Genomic DNA, 18,368 nt, shown 5'->3' with positions numbered 1-18,368 from the left:
TCCTATGTGGTGGAACGAGCTTCCAAGCTCAGACATCATAACAGATTCCACAAGTACTTCCTATAATAGTAAATATATATATAAAAAAAAAAATTAATAAAAATTGATTAATAAAAAAATTCTTTCGTACTATTTTTTTAGTACTAATTTAAATGTAAAACGCTACAAAGTTTTTACTGTGGTCAGATGGTAACATCCATGATATTCGACACTTCAACATTATTGTCAATTGATAATTATCGTGCTGCATATCTTGATTACATCTTATTTCATGATATCGGTTTTAATAATTGAAAAAAAAAAACATATAAGTCAAATTATGTTATTAAATGCAATAACTAAAGGCAATCACTAATTTCTATATCACACTAAACAATATAAATCAAAGCACAAGTCTAATGACAAAAATAATTAAAAAAAAACAAACAAAAAAAAAAAAAAAAAACCATACCTGCTTTTCCTAAAATAGCCAAGCATAGCAGAGTGTTGAGAAACTAAAACTCCTCTAAGCCTTACAGTATTGTGTGTGACGTGCGTGTCAGGAGGGGCATTAGCGGAAAGCATTCTGATTGGGTAACTTGTACGTGGGTAACAATGTGTGAGGAGGGGGGAGTTGTGACGCTTTGGGGCAAATCAGTTCATTCTTTTCCTCTTTTTCTAGTTTTCTTTTTATTCTCCACCCCCTTCTCTCAGAGGCACTGTTTTGATCCCGTAAGCGAGTCTTACGCAACTCTTCATGTTAATCCTAGCCCCACAGAGAATTGAAGGACCACTCACCTTGCCCTCCCCCATCCCTCCCACAGGCTAAATCTGCCGTCACACTGAGCCTCAGGCCGATCATTACATTTAGAGTGGACTTTCACACAGCCCCTTCGCAGTGACAGGCACGGCCTCCGCATGTTTACTCAAGAGTCTAGAAAGGCTTAGCTGCAGCACCTCCACACATTAACCACCGTCGCTCTGCTTAGGGCCTGCCGCTAAGAGTAATGATAGTCATACATGTTTCATTTTGAAGTTACTGAGGCACTAGTGGGCTACTCTTAAGGCTTGTTCACATCAAAGACAATAACTATAACTACAAAGCTTTACTAATCATTCTAATTCTGTGATAATAGGGAAGAACAAACGGCACAGAGGAGCGATATTGTTGAAATCTTTTCAGAATGTTTTTTTTTTTTTTTCATTGACAGACAATCAGAATCGACCAGATGTTAAAGAGCTTGAGTATTTTAAGCGGCATGCAACATAACTGCAGTGCGTACTTTAATAAAACAAACTTTATCGTCCATTGGTGTGGGTGCTAATATAATTTTTTTTTTTTTTTTGTAGTTATCTTTATAGTTATTGTTCTTGGTGTGAACGGGCCTTAACAGTGTACAAATCAATCAAGGAGCATCACATATCCATCGTCGATTAATTCTATCATCCTCTAAATACTGTGTGAAACAATACAATCACATTTCATATGTTTAACATACTAGAGTTAGGTAAAATTATTGATTCTATAATTAATCGTGATCTTTCTTTGATATGGATTCTTAAAACCCCAAGATGGATCTCTTACTCTTACTCTTCCCTCACTTGCCACCAATATTTCTACCAATCTCACCTGTGAAATTTCTGGTTCTCACATCAAATCATCCAATACTGTTAAAAATGTAGGTGTAATCATTGACTCCACCCTATATATTCAGTCTCATATTACCTCTATTACCAAATCTACATTCTTTTTTTTAACGTCCTACGTCACATTGCCCAACTCCGTCCCTTCATCAGTACCAAAGACACTGAAACTGTCATCCATGCATTTGTCTCATCACGCCTTGATTACTATAATGCTCTTTTCATTGGCCTACCTTCCAGCTCCATTTCCAGATTACAATACATTCAAAACTCTGCTGCTAGAATACTCACCCATACCAAGCGCTCTGCTCACATCACCCCAATTTTGTATGATCTCCACTGGCTCCCAGTTGCCCACCGTATTAAATTCAAAATTCTCCTGCTCACTTTTAAATCTCTGCATGGCTTGGCTCCCCCTTATCTCTGTAATATGCTCGTCCGCTACACTCCGACTCACTCACTACATTCCTCTGACTCTGGCCTTCTCGTTGTCCCTCGGCATCGCCTCTCTTCAATGGGGGGCAGATCATTCAGTACTATCGCAACCAAACTCTGGAATTTTCTCCCTCGCTCACTCTGTTGTGTTAATAATATCTCTGAATTTAAATCATTACTCAAAACTCACCTGTTTTCTGAATGTTATACCTCTTGATTTGATTCATTGATTGCTCTGCATTATTACTAATATTTCTCTGAATGTTGTTATGTCACTTAAGTCCTGTTTTGTAATTTTGTACTTGACTTTTTTTCTGTATACTTCCATGTTCATTATTGTTTCTCTCATTGTCTACTCGTATTATCTCTTCCTTGTTATGTACACTGTAAAGCGTCCTTGAGCTCTGGAAAGGCGCTATATAAATAAAACCTTATTATTATTTAACTTATTATTATTGAACCCTGGTGTTAAAGGATTAGTTCATTTCAGAATTAAATGGTCCTGATAATTTACTCACCACCATGTCATCCGAGAGGTTTGTCTTTCTTTCTTCAGTCAAAAAGAAATTAAGATTTTTGAGGAAAAAGAAAAATGGCATCTCATTTTCTCCTCCAACTTCAAAATCATCCGACGTTGTTGTTTTACCTTTTGTAAAGGCTGTTTAACTTAGTCTTTGCATGTTCGCTTTGTAGACACTGGATCGGTACCTCCGCCTACGTCACATGTGACCTTTCCAATGTGATTACGTAATGCGTGGCGCATCACTGAGCAATGCAAGACAAGCATTTGCGGTTAAAAAGTATATAAATTTTATCTATTTATTTTTTTTTTTTAAATGACCAATTGTTTTCCTAGATAAGACCCTTATTCTTCATCTGGGATTGTGTAGAACCCTTTGAGGCTGCACTGAAACTGTAATTTGGACCTTTGACCCGTTTGTAACTGTTCAAATCCACTATATGGAGGAAAATCCTGGAATGTTTTCCTCAAAAACCTTCTCTTTTCAACTGAAGACAGAAAGAAATGAACATCTTGGATGACATGGGGGTCAGGAAATTTTAATTCTGAAGTGAACTAAACCTTTAATGTTTAAAATGATTATTTTCATGATATACCAAGTTAGAAGGTTCCCTTTGTCAGGTTTCTTTCCCCTGCTGCTGAATCTTCATGCCCATGGCAAAAGAAATCATATTTTACCCAAGGTGTGAATGTGAGTTTGCATAGAATGTGATAAAATAAGAAGACTGAAATAACAGCAAGAAATGTCTTTGTTTTGTTTAACAAACCTACAACAAATCCAGCATAGTCCAAATAATTGCAACTTACGCAACCCCTTGCAGTTGTTTTAAAAGAAAAACATTAACATAACTTGAAATGAATGGAATTATTCTTGGGAATTTCACTGTTTTAGCTTTTGAGAGAAGCTCCTTAGTTTTACCAGTTTTGATTGACTAAAACAAGTCTAGTTTTAATTCAAGACTACTACACATCCTGCCGTGACAGAAATAGACATACGACCAACAAAATATCTCCTGTAGTGCTCCGTAAAGAGGTATAATTATCCAATATCTGGTCTGACTCACTTGCGTTGTTTCTTCTCCAGGTCGTGGTTGCGGCTCTGCTGCCCCTCCAGGTGCAGTTTGGTGTCCTGCAGCTCGGCTGTCAGTCTCTGGCATTTCTTCTTCAGCTGCTGAGCCACACGCTGCACCTCTTCATTGTCCGCCTGCAGGTCTGTCAGCTAAACACACAGATTCTCAGTGAGTCTGTACAGGTGGATCTGTTCATCCAGTGTGTGTCTTGTCTAGATGTGTGAGTTTCAGCTAATACATTCATGTTTGAGACAGTACATGCTGTTGTGTTGGACCACACTGACAATACGAGTGAAGTCTGAGTCCATGATGTGTGTGTTTGATGGAATAAAGTCAACAGCAGGGATGCACTATTAAAATTCTGTACAATACCAATAAGCTGATCTTTGTGCATCGTACTTTGTCTAAATAAAATAAAAATGAATAATCAAAACTAAAATCAATTGTTTTAAATGCTGTAAGTGAATTTAGGTATCAAATCATTATAATGTGAAGCCTGAAAATGGATATTCGTTTTGAGATTTGCTAAAAACTAATGTAAAAATAGAGGAAATGAGCATGGACAATTGCCGAAAATAATATCGGCCAATATTGTGCATCCCTAGTTGACAGACTTGCAGACACTGGCAAAGTGGTCTGAGCTGTTAGCATTTAAGTGCAAAAAGATTTTTTGTTTGTAAAATGTCCTTACCTTTCTCTCCAGCTGCCTCTTGTTCTGCTGCTCCACCTCTAGTTTGTCATCAAACTCTTGCTGGAGTCTCTTCTTGGTAAATTCGATCTCTCTGATGGCCCTCTCATACTTGAGCCTCCATTCTCCTCCTGAACACAGATTCAGCAATGATTAAGGCCACACAATTCATTGTGAGACGGCCTTGTGTGATTACTAAACCACAAATTGCTGTGATTTAATTAAATAAATCTTTCAGTGCTTCAAAGCAAAGTGCCGGCTCTCTGTTTTGTCTACTGCACATAGTACAAGCACTCCATCTCAACAGGTTCAGTGCACTTGAAGTTCATAGCGCAAATGGAGATGTCAGATGTTTATTATAACGCAGTTAAAATCACATTATTTGGCATCATAACTGCAATATGATTTTCAAGGTGAAACACTATGGGCCAGATTAGTCTGTGGTCATTCTCTGAAGAGAGCCGAGGTTTAAACTCTGGATCTCTGCCAGGGAAATTTGACTGTGGCTCAAACAGAAACCCATTCTGTGAATTTGAAAGATATCTGATAAACTGGAAAAATGCAAATACACACAAGTTAATAAATTAAGGCAGATCAATGAAATGCTCTGAAACATAAACTTGAGAGGTGGAGACGGTCCATGTCATGTTACCATTAAAGAACATACTGTAATTGCTGGAAAGTTGAATAAATCAAATGTTCATGCCTTAGAATTAAGTCTCAGAGATCAGCTGTGTGACACAGAGGTGAGAACAAGCTGTCACTAGTCTGATATGTGCATTAAAATGAGTTCTGTTCATGACAGCAGTCATTCTAAGAAGAGCACCACTAAGTATTATCATGCTCTGGCTTTCACAGAGAACACGTTGCTCACCAATAGGGGAAGAAATAAGTAATTATTTACCATTTTCAATAAATTTATAGTGAAAGAAATGGCTTAACCTCTAGAAAATATTGATCATTGATCATCAACTGCAGAACAAAACTGAGCCAAATAATTTTATTTTCAATTAATTTTCCAAGCATTTGCAATTTTTGCACCCTATTTCCAAAACAAAAACATTTTAAACTAAATACATTTACATAAATACAACTCTGAATCCTGTGATGGCAAAGCTGAATTTTCAGAAACATTACTCCAGTCTTCAAAGTCAAATGACCCTTCAGAAATCATTTAATATGCTGATTTTTTACTCAAAAATAATGTATTATTATTATTATTATTACTATCAATGTTGAAAACAGTTGTGCTGCTTAATATTTTTGTGTAAATTGGAACAATAATTTTTTTTAGGATTATTTAATGAATAGAATGTTCAAAAGAACAGCATGTATTTAAAATAGAAATTTTTTGTAACATAATAAACATCTTCACTGACCCCAAACTTTTGAACTGTAGTGTCACAGTAATATAAGCTTAATATTTGGCAATATCCAGTCTAGAAGGTAAAAACCTACTGATGTGGGTCTGGCCAAAAAAAAAAAAATCTAAAAACTACTCTCTCTCTCTGTATATATATATATATGTATATGTGTGTGTGTGTGTGTGTGTGTGTGTGTGTGTGTGTGTGTGTGTGTGTGTGGGTGTGTGTAGGTGTGTGTGTGTGTGTATGTGTATGGATTTGTATGTCTAATACTTTAAAAAAAAAAATTAATGAGACACCAGATATTCCCTCTTCACAGAAAGTTTCAGAAACAGAAGAGACAGAGAGAGACGGAAAGAGAGCTCATGTTTGGTGTTTTCACTGCCCCCTGGCATTTCCATATAAACAGCTTAATGAGGAGCAGCAGCTCTGATGCTACAGATTATTTTCTCATTTGTCTGGAGGTGCCACGCTGAAACGCTCAGCACACCTGAAGCTCTATCCCTCACTAGAGAGTCATGGGCCATCAAACTCATGGAAATCCTCCCAGATAACCCTTCCATTTTGCCAAAATGATTCAGGAAAGCTTTTGCTCAAAGCCCAGCTACCATAAGGGAATCCCTTCACTGAGAACCCATTATACATTTTATCCCAATCCTGCTCTGTCCAGGAAGTGATGTCACAAACTCACCGGTATCATCGTCATCCATTTCCCCGTTGAGCTCCGATGCACGTATGAGCCGTGCCTCCATCACTTCCATCTCCATAGACTCCATCTGCTTCTTCATAGCGTCAAACTTGGCCTGAAACGCGAACACACACACACAGACGCAGAGCACATCAGCTCTCTGTACTGCAGGGAAATACCCAGACCATCTGCTCACACAGGCAACCCTGAGCCTAAGAGACACATAAAAACACACAGTACACACACACTCCAGCCATTCAGAGACAAATACCTGTAGTCTCTTGCTCACACATACTGTCTTTCACATGGATATTTAATATGAGACGACACAATTTGTATACGGCTCACGCTCTGCTGCATGGACTGCGTCGTCTGTGCTTTGGTGGAAAATATCTATTTCAGGCATGATGAGATTCCTTACAGAAAACCATCGACTCAAACTCTGTCTCTGTTCAGAAGAGTGTGTGTGTGTGTGTGTGTGTTACCTGTAGATCCTTCATGTCTTTCTCTAGCCTCAGTCTCTCCGAGGTCTCGGATTCCAGTAGCTGCGAGGCAGACTCGCCTGTGTTGCGCTCATCAGCAAGCTCTGATGACAGTTCTGTGATCTGAAACATACATATGATGGGCAAACATGAAGCGTGCGTCCAATAGATGTGGCACACGTACTCTATGCAAACTTTAGAGTAGTGTATGAGCTCATCTCACGCATATATGCAACACTTCACATCTATATCATCACTCACACATTTCACACAGGGATGATAGCTTTTTGCTATTGTGGTAAGATGGTGACGTTGTGAGGTCTGGGTGTCTGTGAATGTGATTTTGCACATTGATATAATATTAATATACATAAAGTACTAACTTTTTGTAGACGTTATTATGAATGCCTTAAATTGTAAATATATAAATGTAGGAGTGTATTAAACTTTAGTACTAGACAAGAACAAAAAACCTAGATATGTCAAAATATTGTTTTGCGCATTAGAGAATGATGCATGAAGCATTAATTTATTCTAAGATATATATGCTAAGATATATAATCTAAGATTCCTATATACCTGCTTCTGTTGTTGTTATGTTGGTTGTATCACGTAAATAAACAACAATACTTAGAAGAAAAAGCTCTTTGCTGGATAACTATAGCTGCTTTAATAAGTATTAATGTATTAATTAGTATCTAATAATTATGCACTTGAAGATGGTGCTAGTTGTTTAATTTAGTAATTTATTCTCATTTCATTAACTTTTTTTGCTATTGCTGAATGTTTACTCGAACACACCATTGCTTGATATTGCTGTAACCTTTTTACAAAGTTAATTTTGTTTACTTTAATAATTTATTATTGTATAAAAATATTATATAATTTATATATTATATCAATTACATATTAAATATATCAAATATACATTACATTATATAAATAGTACTTTTTATTGTATAATTTTTTTTTGAGATTTTTAGAGAACTGGTTAATATTTATAATATGTAATATTTTCAAATAAAAGGGGTACGTTAGTTAGCATAACCCTATTCGTTTTTTGCTGTTATCTCAAATTTCTTATTGAGAATCATGAATTTTAAATGCCATTGGCATCAATTACTGACTATGACATGCTCAAATGACTTCACCATAATAATTTTGTGTAAACAATAGAGGTTCTTTGAATTGAATCTGAACCGAATTGAATTTAAACACTAACCTTGCTTTCCAGTCGGTCACTATTGAGTCTCAACTCGTTCCTCTCCTTCTCCACTTTCTCCAGCCTCAACTTGAGCTGCTGAATTTCCTCCTAAAGACAGACAGACAATCAGAAAAACACAATAAGACAGACAGAAAGATAGAATGACAAGAAATTCAGCTGATATGTAGAGGAACGACCACAGACAGTCACACATTCAGACACAATGACAGCTACGATATTTAGCAAAGTATAGAGATAGACAGGTGAGATAAATTAGAAACGGTAATGGAATGACAGACAGGTAGAAAGCCTGCCCTGTTCAGAGCCTCTGCATCTCCATTACCGCAAACCTCTTCCCACTTTCCTAAACTTTTCTTTTGCTAACTTGAGAGAGCTGCAGGCTACAGCCAATCGGTTGCAGCTCTGAAGGCTGTTTGTGTAGAGGAGATAGTGACTCTGTGTTTGTTTTTTAAAAGCAGGCTGTTTGGAGGCAGTGTCAGCACCCGTCTGTCTCTCACAGGAGCATGCCTGACTGCATGGCTACACAGCGCTCAGCGGGATGCGGCCCAGTGGACGAAATGCGCATGCACGAGCACACACTCTGTGACATGCTAATGCACTCCCCTGCGGGATCCAGAGTTGCTTTTGATCCAGCTAGCTACATAGGTAATGTATGCATGCACACAGCTCTGTCACTCTGCGCACACACAAACACACACAGGACTCTACAAACACTTGGATTGAGGCGAAGCCGCAGAGACAGTAATCAAAGAGACAGGCGATTTGGGTGCGACTGAGAGCTGCAGCTGAATTTGAGAGGAACCCCCACAGGGTGGAGAAACTGAGAGGGGCATTAAAAGCCACAGAGATGGGCTTTGAATTCAGCTGTATTATTGTCAAAAGGCTAAATCTGTACATGACATGCCGATTTACAGCATTTGAAGTGGTTAGTGAAGATGACAGGTTGCTTACGTCTTTGCCACGGATCTGCTCCTCGGTCAGCTGAACCTCGATGAGCGGACGTACGGTGGTGAAAAGCTTCCACCACGGCCAGCCCTTCACACCCCGGTTCTTCTTGATGTTTTTCTGGATGCAGCGGATTGCCAAGTCCTGGATCTGAAAAACAAGGACATTGTGTTTATGACTGTGTGTGCTTCCTACTGCTGTGATAGTGAGAAACTGTCAGGTCTTTAGGTCTTGTGCCTGTGAAGTACAGTAGTTCAAACCAATCAGAGCCCAGATGGACAAAAGCAGGCCTGTGTTTTTGGAGGCCCCACAGTCAATGAGCTTCCCTTGGGGGGAACCAGCTCTGAATGGACCTTTCAGCTCCGGGAAGTCCACAGAGCGGTTCGCAATAAGCCTGAGGGTGGGACTCTGTACTTCAGGGGTTTCTAATGTTTACATTCTAAGAACCACCTAGAGAAGTATAATCAATGTGAAGACCCAACAAAAATTTGGAAACACTTTACAAGGTCCCATTTAGTTAAATTAACTTTAAGAAAGATTTAAGACAGTGTAAAACTCTAGTAGTTCAAAAAGCTTATGCTACGTCCTACGCCTTCCCTATTCAACTTACGGAACTGATGCAATGCCAGTTTCGGGGTTTTTTTTCATAATTTGAATATGAAAGGCGGTCTTTCGGAAGCTAGATATATTACTTCATAACTTGTTAAATATGTTTTTTGTTTTGTTTTTTTGGTTTGTTTTTTTACACAAACGCATCGCTTCGCTTCAGAAGGCCTTTATTAACCCCCCGGAGCTGTGTGGAATGTGTTTATGATGGATGGATGTGGATGGAGACACTTTCTTTAGCTCATACTCGTTTGATAAAGCTTACTGCCATTATAAAGCTCGGATGCATCAGGATAACTATTAATATTTCTCTGATCGTGTTCATCAGAAAGAAGAAAGTCACACCTAGGATGGTTTGAGGGTGAGTAAAGCTTGGGCTAATTTTCAAAAAAATTAAAGTGTACTAATCCTTTAACGTTAGTTATTAAAAATACTGTTCCTTGTTAGTTCATGCTAGCTCAGGTCCATTAAATAATATTAACAGATACAACTTTTAATTTTAATTATGTATTAGTAAATGATGAAATCAACATTATCTGAGATCAATAAATGCTTTATTGTCTTTTGCTCGTTAGTTCATATTAACTAACGTAGTTAACTAATTGAACCTTATTACAAAGTGTTACCAAAATGAATGAGAAATATTTAATAGTTTTTTTATAGTATTTTTTTAATTAACATTATTTTTATTGTATTATTTAATATGATAATAAATTTGAATGAATTTATAAATGTAGAAATACATTTTATACTTAATATTTTCTTTTATTTATTAATGTTTACATTTTATTCATTACATTGAGTAGGCTTTATCAATTTCACTGTATACTTAAACAATGATGCATTGACATATAACTTGCAGTAAGTGAGTCATGTTGATACAATAGCTGCCTTTAGCGAAGGCTTCATCAGGCTGATTCAAACCATAAACTCTTGAATCGTTTTGAATGATTAAATAAAAGAATCAACTCATTTGCTACATATACTATTTTGAATTTGAGAACTTGTATTTTTCATATTTCTGGCATGGCATGAACGTCATCTCACACAGACTCACAGTTAGAAAAAACGCTGCTCCACTTCATCAAGCGGACGACTTACATACTCACCGTTAGCAAAACACCCATTACTGGTGTTGATCACAGGAAGAACAAACACATTTTCTTCAATGAGGCTGTCAGAAGGCTATACAGAGGAGTAATTCTGGAGTCGTACCAACTGTGTAGAAATGCAGCTAGAGGCAAAAGCCCCAAGCTCCTTTGAGTAATTCAATTAAACTTCAATACTACTTGGCAGCTGATTTAAACCCTGCATAAGATTTACATGCTGCAGGAACAGGGACGATTCAAATAATAGAGGATTATCTGTAAACCCAATTAGACAGGCCCAATTCAGCACATTAACGGGACCGAGCGGGCGCGCATTGCGTTCGGACTATGTCTAATTTGTCACGCCGTGAAAGCTTCGGCACAAGCGTGGCCGACATATGCACCGCAGCTCATTTGCCACGCTTTGACCACAACAAATGCCACAAACAGCCATCTAAACAGCTTGTAAGAGACGGAGAAATCAGGAAGAGCTTCCTAATTAAAATGGCCGTCTGGAGGAAATGGTGCCTGTGAGCCTTGGGGCCTGGCAGGAGGAACTAAGTGTTACATACGAACGGATGTGACACCAACAAAGTCGGCCACAACCCTTCAAACAGGTGTGTGGTGTGAATCTGAATACGGATCAGCAGGTGGAATTCATCCGCACGTATGAACACAAGGACATTTGAGGGCACCTGTTCACACTTGAATGAAACTTGTGTCTTTAGGCAATGAGTTAATTAGACACACGATTGGCATTCGTGAAATTCCCAGCTCCCTCTAGTGTCGTTTCCGCTGAACGTCAAAGGAAATTTGGAAGGAGCAGGACGGCATGCTTCAAAGGAGCCCATGTGGAGTTGTTCTCTGTTCAGGCGCCCCCCAACAGAGATGAACAGAAAGAGGGAGAGAGCAAAGACAGAGAAATCTGGAGGGACTAAGGGCTTAGAACACACTCTTAGATAGTCTAAAACTGGAACAGGCTTCAAGGTGCTGAGATCCCTCAATTATCGATCTGAGAGAAAAACAAGCAAATTGATTTTGCATTGTGGCAACTGTGGTTTGCAAGAGGAAGCCTGGTCCCACATGTCTGTCTCTCAGGGATCTGCAGTAACGATTCAACTCAACACTTCTTGTCTTGACATTGTTAAATACATCCAACAACACAAAAGACTTCAGCACACACTTTGGTCTTTCCGCTTCCACTTTCCACTTACTTTTTAGATCTGGAAGAGGATATGATACTGAGATTCTGTTCGAGACCATTTTCATCACTAGGTCAAGGGCCATTGTCTCACATAACCAGACATTTATTATAAAAGAGGAATGGTTTAGTTTGTAGATTATTCTAGCCAAGAACAACACAACAGTAAGAAAGAGACCATCTACAATGGCATGTAAAACAAATTATTTTTTTTTAAATCAAATTAACATGAAATTAAATAAAAATATATAAAATTAAATTAAATCATACTATAAAATAAATTATATGTATTGAATATATAACTTGGGGTCAGTAAGACTTAAGGTTTTTAAAGATCTCTTATGCTCACCAAGGCTGCATTTATTTTTTTATTGTGAAATATTATTACAAACTAAAATAACCATTTTATATTTTAAAATGTACTTCATTCCTGTGATGTCAAAGCTAAATTTAAATGTAGTAACAGCCTCAAACAAACCCTTGAATACCTTTAAAAAAAATCTGATGTCACTAACCTGACAACCTTTGACAAATGTGAGTATTTTATTCTCAAAAGCACTTGCAAACATTGACAAGACTGTGGGTACTGTAAGTGCATGGGCGTCTGGGGTTACGGCCCATGAGGGATCTTTCTACGCCAACAGTCCAGTACAAATCCCTAGACTGATTTCTCAATCTAGCGTGAAGTATAGGTTTCTGACAAGCTTGACAAAAGATTTCTTTCTAAGGAAATAAATTCCTCTGGGGACAAGTCACTGTGATTCAGAGGCATCCAGACAAGGCTCTTTGTGGGGACAATAACTGTACCGAAAGTGGAAAATAACAGTGAACCCTTCAACAAATGGCAAGCCTCAGTCCTTACTCAAGAACTTCGTCAAAGAAATCAAACAAAACCAGAAGTACACAAGACTTCTTTTATGGCGACGGCTATAAAGAGGCTCACCTACAAATCAGTGTTACAAAAGACGCCTTACAAGGAGCCCTGCTAAACAACAGAGGCAAAAAAACAGGATCTTAAGAAAAAAAATAAAACCCCTACTAACATCTATGATACCAACTACAGCCCACAAGAGTAAAAGAAATCTCATTCAAACTCCTTTTACTTACAGCAAAACATCCAGTAAACAGTCTTGACTCCTGTCAGGAGCTCTGAGGTAAACTGAAAACAAAGTCTCGCCAGGGAAAGCCTTCTCAGTTTGTGTGCAATACTGAAAGAGGAAGTGGATGCTGATGAAGTCGTACTGCAAAGGCAGCTGACCACCGAGGGCCAACAGCAGCGTGAGGAGTTGCATCGAGCCCACCTCCTCCCTTCACATGAATTTTACTAAGACAGGGGCCCAGTCTTCTCAGGAGAGAGAGACAGAGTCACAGGCAACTGTTGGACAAGCCCTTATATCCTGAGCCAATCCCGCTGAGGGTAGCATGAGTGTGGAAGTGAGAGAGCAAGAAAGGGGCACAAAGGATCAGAGATTGAAAGGAAGACAGAACAAACCAGGGCAGAATAGAAAGGCTTAAATTCAGAGAGACAGAGAGGGTGGCAAAGCAGAAATTAATGGACAGAGAGGGGGCAGGAGAGAGTGCAGGGCACGCAGTGGCAGAAGAATCGATAGGCCTGTGATGGAGGGCAGCGGGGCAGGTGGCTTCTTCCCCGGAGATGCGCTGATTGAATGTTATCTGTCAGCGGAGGCCACAGGCAGAGGGATTTTCTCAAGACAGCAATGACATTCTGATGGACTCGGAGACAAACCTCACGACAAATGAACTCAAGCACGGATTGAGAGCACTGATTGAGAATGGAACAGACGCTCAAAAAATGGCTTACAATGTCTTAAATGCTCCTGTGGTATGCATGTTGTGAATTATGTACAGTATGTATTTTTTTATGAAGTAAAGAGGACTTACCTTTCTCTTCTTGAAGGCCTGTCGGGCCAGGTAGCCTCTGCACGCAGCCTGAAACAGGGTAATGTTGCGTCTGGTCTGGATATCTCGGTGCTCCTCCAGCTTAGGCAAAACACCTGCTCTGAAAAACACCTGTAAATAGACAGACCACTGCTATGAGATATATGGAAATACAACAAACTTTCTCATTGGACATTTCACTGAATTCATAACATAATTTTAATACAGTGTATTAAAAAAAAGTCCTCCTTTAGTCAATAATTTTATCCATTAAAACTCATCTTTGATCACCAAAATGAAACATTAAACACATATTTCCTGTGAAAAAAAAAATTCATGCCTTAAAATAGCTTGAATGTAACTCTACACCCTTGCTTCATTTATTATACATGGATCTATGAATATGCTAATTAGCCCCACCTCCACTCACTCGCATGAGCTCAGAGATCCACTCGGTCAACTTACTGAGGTAAATGCTGCACAGTGTTATCGCTTTTTACAACATCGGACACATAACGGTAATTAATATGATTAGCCTTTTGCTTGACTACATTATCAAACAGCTGCTAATAATGTGTTGCTAATGTAACATAAACTATGTTCCCGTTCACGAGTATCCTTAAAAACCAGTATCCTTAGAAACGCTTTGAACACCTTAAAACTTCAGTGGAGAAAGACATATAGTTCATCATAACATCGTTATACATCATATACCCGATAAATCTACCCGATTTTCTATATCAACAGATGGCTTCTTACGACTCTCCTACTTCAGAGCACTCATGGTTAATGATATGCTAAAGCCCGCTGGCACGTTGTCATGATTGGTTACAAGGTAGTTTGTGAAGTCATAAACACCAGCGATTTACACTGCAGTTTTAAATAGAAAATACTCAGCAATGGTGTTGACTTATGAATTTGCATACAGTTCATCTTAAAGCACGTTTAAAAACACCACATAAACAACATTAAAAACTTGATTTTAACCACAGGGGGACTTTAAGTAATGTTTTATATGTATACGATTATTTTTTAATCTTTCTGTAGGGCTTTATTTATTTTTTATTTTTATTTTTTTTTTTTTCTTTATTTTTTAATTGTTACATTTTTAAAAATAAATATTTTATACTTAAAGGGTTAGTTCACCCAAAAATAAAAATTATGTCATTAATGATTCACCCTCATGTCGTGCCAAACCCGTAAGACCTCCGTTCATCTTTGGAACACAGTTTAAGATATTTTATATTTAGTCCGAGAGCTTTCTGTCCCTCCATTGAAAATCTATTTATGGTAGACCGTCCATGTCCAGAAAGGTAATAAAAACATAATCGAAGTAGTCCATGTGACATCAGAGGGTCAGTTAGAATTTGTTGAAGCATCGAAAATACATTTTGGTCCAAAAATAACAAAAACTACGACTTTATTCAGCATTGTCTTCTCTTCCGGATTCCTTTACATTAAATTGATTCCATTGAATTGATTCCATTGAATCCTTTCATCTGTCGGCGTTGGTAATGCACTTTTACGTCACCGTGGTTGTTTTTGGCGATTAAGACATCCGCATCATACACACTTACGCACCATTTTAAAAAATATAGCAATGCCAAAATACAAACAATGTAGAATAGCTTGAATACAGCGTGCGTCTCCCTCAGACTGTAAACAAAGCTTGGGCGGACTAGATAACACGTCAGCAGCATCACTGTGGAGTCGTGAACCACACTCCGGAGCAGAAGGGGGCGGTACTGCACCAATAAGCTGGATGCCAACCGGCGTAAAACAGGAAAGAAGAAGAAGAAGCGGAGTCGTGAACGCGGATTGACAACAGACCCGGAAGAGAATACAATGCTGAATAAAGTCATAGTTTTTGTTATTTTTGGACCAAAATGTATTTTAGATGCTTCAACAAATTCTAACTAACCCACTGATGTCACATGGACTACTTTGATGATGTTTTTATTACCTTTCTGGACATGGACGGTATACCGTACATACATTTTCAATGGAGGGACAGAAAGCTCTCTGACTAAATCTAAAATATCTTAAACTGTGTTCCAAAGATGAATGGAGGTCTTACGGGTTTGGCACGACATGAGTCATTAATGACATCATTTTCATTTTTGGGTGAACTAACCCTTTAAACATTATATAATTGTTTACATAAATTATATATACATGTGAATACGTAAAATTCATAGTCATAGATTTTCTATTTTGCAGTCACCCTCTCTGAAAGCATGAGGAGTCCCTTTAAACTGCTGCCCATGCTCTGTTTACTGTTAATTTTCCGCTCTGTGGTGGGGGTGTCAAACCGAGTTGGATTAACACTTTGAAAACCTACTCCATTCGGCCATTTAATCAGAAAATTTAAGGGAAGTGGACCTTGAGTTTTATTTTTTTTTTTCCAGACGTGCATTCATCAAACTCTGTGGACATGGTCTAATTGCATTAGCATTCTATTAGTTTTAAAGATGGATTAATCTAGATGAACAGAATCCTAATTAAAACTGCACCGGATTCGTGGTGTACCTGTGCTGGAAAGAAGTGTGTGTGTGTGTGTATATATATATATATATATATATATATAGAGAGAGAGAGAGAGAGAGAGAGAGAGAGAGAGAGAGAGAGAGAGAGAGAGAGAAAGAGAGAGAAAGAGAAAGGAGGATGAGAGTCCACTGCTGCAATTACTACTCATCTGAGGGAATGGCAACAAATGCCTCTTGATTGAGCCTTTATCTGGAGCTGCTCTGCGGTATAATCTTCCTTTTCACATCAAAGGCAGCCAGAGCCTTTCAGTGATGTAGAGCCTCAGTTATTGTTATTACAGGAGGCAATCTCTCAGAGCTCCAAGCATCAGATCATAGGGGAGGAATGGAGTGTTATGAAATGATTTTATATTCATGTAAAGTTTGACAGCTTTCAGACCCCATGGCATTCGCTGCCAACCCATCGGTACCACAAATAAAAATAAAGGACAATATGTTTACCCAAAATGCTCCCTACAACTCTTTACAACCTCACAAATTAGAACATCAGGGCTGAGCTACCTGCTGGGCAGCCAATACACACACACACACACACTTATCTGCTTTCAGGCAGGTGTAATATCAGAGTGGGACCTCTCCACCTCAGGAGAGTAGCAAGGGAAAATTGAGTTTCATTTCTCAATGTCAGTGAAGATGTGCTGGAAAAAAGGCCTGATATCACCCAAACAAGAACTTCATTCATGGTCTTCTCGAGTCAAATGTAAGATTAGGTGGAGAGAGCATGTGTGTAACACTATTTTAATGTATTACACCATCCTAAGGGACTCTGTTGGATGTGTTCATTTGAAGAACATGAAGATATTGTAGAAATGTCTGTTGCGCACAGCTTCTTATTAGCCGTGTTGCCCCTTGACATTCACCAAGCAGGCCTGTGATTCGCCAGTCTTTTCCACACAAGAGCACCAAAGGTCATCATGGTGGAAAGGTCTTTTCATGGGGGTCAAATGGCAGCGTTTTCCATGGAGACCAAGAGAATGAAAAGGGAAACAAATGGCAATGGAGGAGTGCAAAGAGAGGAGCTTGTGTCTAAGTCTGTGGGGGAGTCTGTGATTTAGACGGATGTATTGTACTAAGGTGGCAACTGCACAATGACTGTTTTCAATAAGCAGCAATGGGAGATCATGATTGGTTAGGATCTTGTTCACATCTACACTGGCTTCAAAAAGAATTTGGAATCTTACTGCATTAGATACAAAACATCAAACCAAATGACATCTATAAACAAATGAAAGTTGAAATTTTCTCCAAACTATATTAATTTTTCTCTTTTTTTTTTTCATTATTTCTTTTTAAAAGTTTAAAAAAAATAAATGAATTAATCAATTAAATAAAAAAATAAAATAAAATTGGGGGTGCTGTCCACTGTATATCAGAATCACCATCAGTGGTGTGAATATCTATACTCAAGTGGAATTCTAAAATTATGGCTGTCAACTAATCATTTGTTTATTTCCTGGACACATTTTTTGCATTCCTATTTATGTAATCTGCTTTTTATCAGAATGTGATTATTTTGGCTCTTTCTCCAGGCTTCTTTGTCTGAAAGCACAATATCTTGCTGTGCTGACTGGTGTTTGTAGTGAGTTATCAGAGAGCACCAAGCCAGAGTAAACCAAACAAAGCAAGCCGGTGCCTTCGCCAGAATCAATCTCTCGTCTACAGAAGATGCACAAAAGGATTTCTGCTTTAATCATTCGAAGTATAGGGGAGACCCAGGGTGCAATGGCGCAACTTTCCAGCAGAGCTCATACAATCTCAGAAAACCTCACAATAATTGTCTTCCTCGCTCCAACATTCCCGCCAATGAGGCCTGCCAACGGTGCCATCCATTTCCCATCTCCAGCTAAGCATTCTGGGTAAAGCATCGGCCCAGAGCAGAGAGTGCTTTATGACAGGAGAGGAGGAGATGAGTCTTTTTGGCCAAAGCCCACCCTGCCAAACTTTCCGTCCAGATGTGAGCACAGCGGCAGAGCGGATTAAAGTCTGTC

At 38.5% G+C, this 18,368-nt stretch overlaps 1 protein-coding gene across 19 annotated transcripts in view; it reads right to left on the bottom strand.

The window, feature by feature from the left end:
* myo18ab (myosin XVIIIA b) overlaps positions 1–18,368 on the bottom strand; it is a 116,471-nt gene that overhangs the window by 24,958 nt on the left and 73,145 nt on the right. For all 19 annotated transcript variants that reach the window (XM_067364936.1, XM_067364935.1, XM_067364929.1 and 16 more), the window contains 7 exons: positions 13,838–13,966; positions 9,047–9,190; positions 8,093–8,182; positions 6,874–6,993; positions 6,392–6,503; positions 4,340–4,467; positions 3,643–3,797 (listed from right to left, as the gene is read on the bottom strand). In XM_067364936.1, the coding sequence (XP_067221037.1) occupies positions 3,643–3,797; positions 4,340–4,467; positions 6,392–6,503; positions 6,874–6,993; positions 8,093–8,182; positions 9,047–9,190; positions 13,838–13,966 (878 nt within the window). The remainder of the gene's footprint in view (positions 1–3,642; positions 3,798–4,339; positions 4,468–6,391; positions 6,504–6,873; positions 6,994–8,092; positions 8,183–9,046; positions 9,191–13,837; positions 13,967–18,368) is intronic.

The sequence above is a fragment of the Chanodichthys erythropterus genome, chromosome 17 (assembly GCF_024489055.1).
Source record: "Chanodichthys erythropterus isolate Z2021 chromosome 17, ASM2448905v1, whole genome shotgun sequence".
Lineage (NCBI taxonomy): Eukaryota > Metazoa > Chordata > Actinopteri > Cypriniformes > Xenocyprididae > Chanodichthys > Chanodichthys erythropterus.
This window is presented reverse-complemented; position numbering and strand designations above follow the sequence as displayed.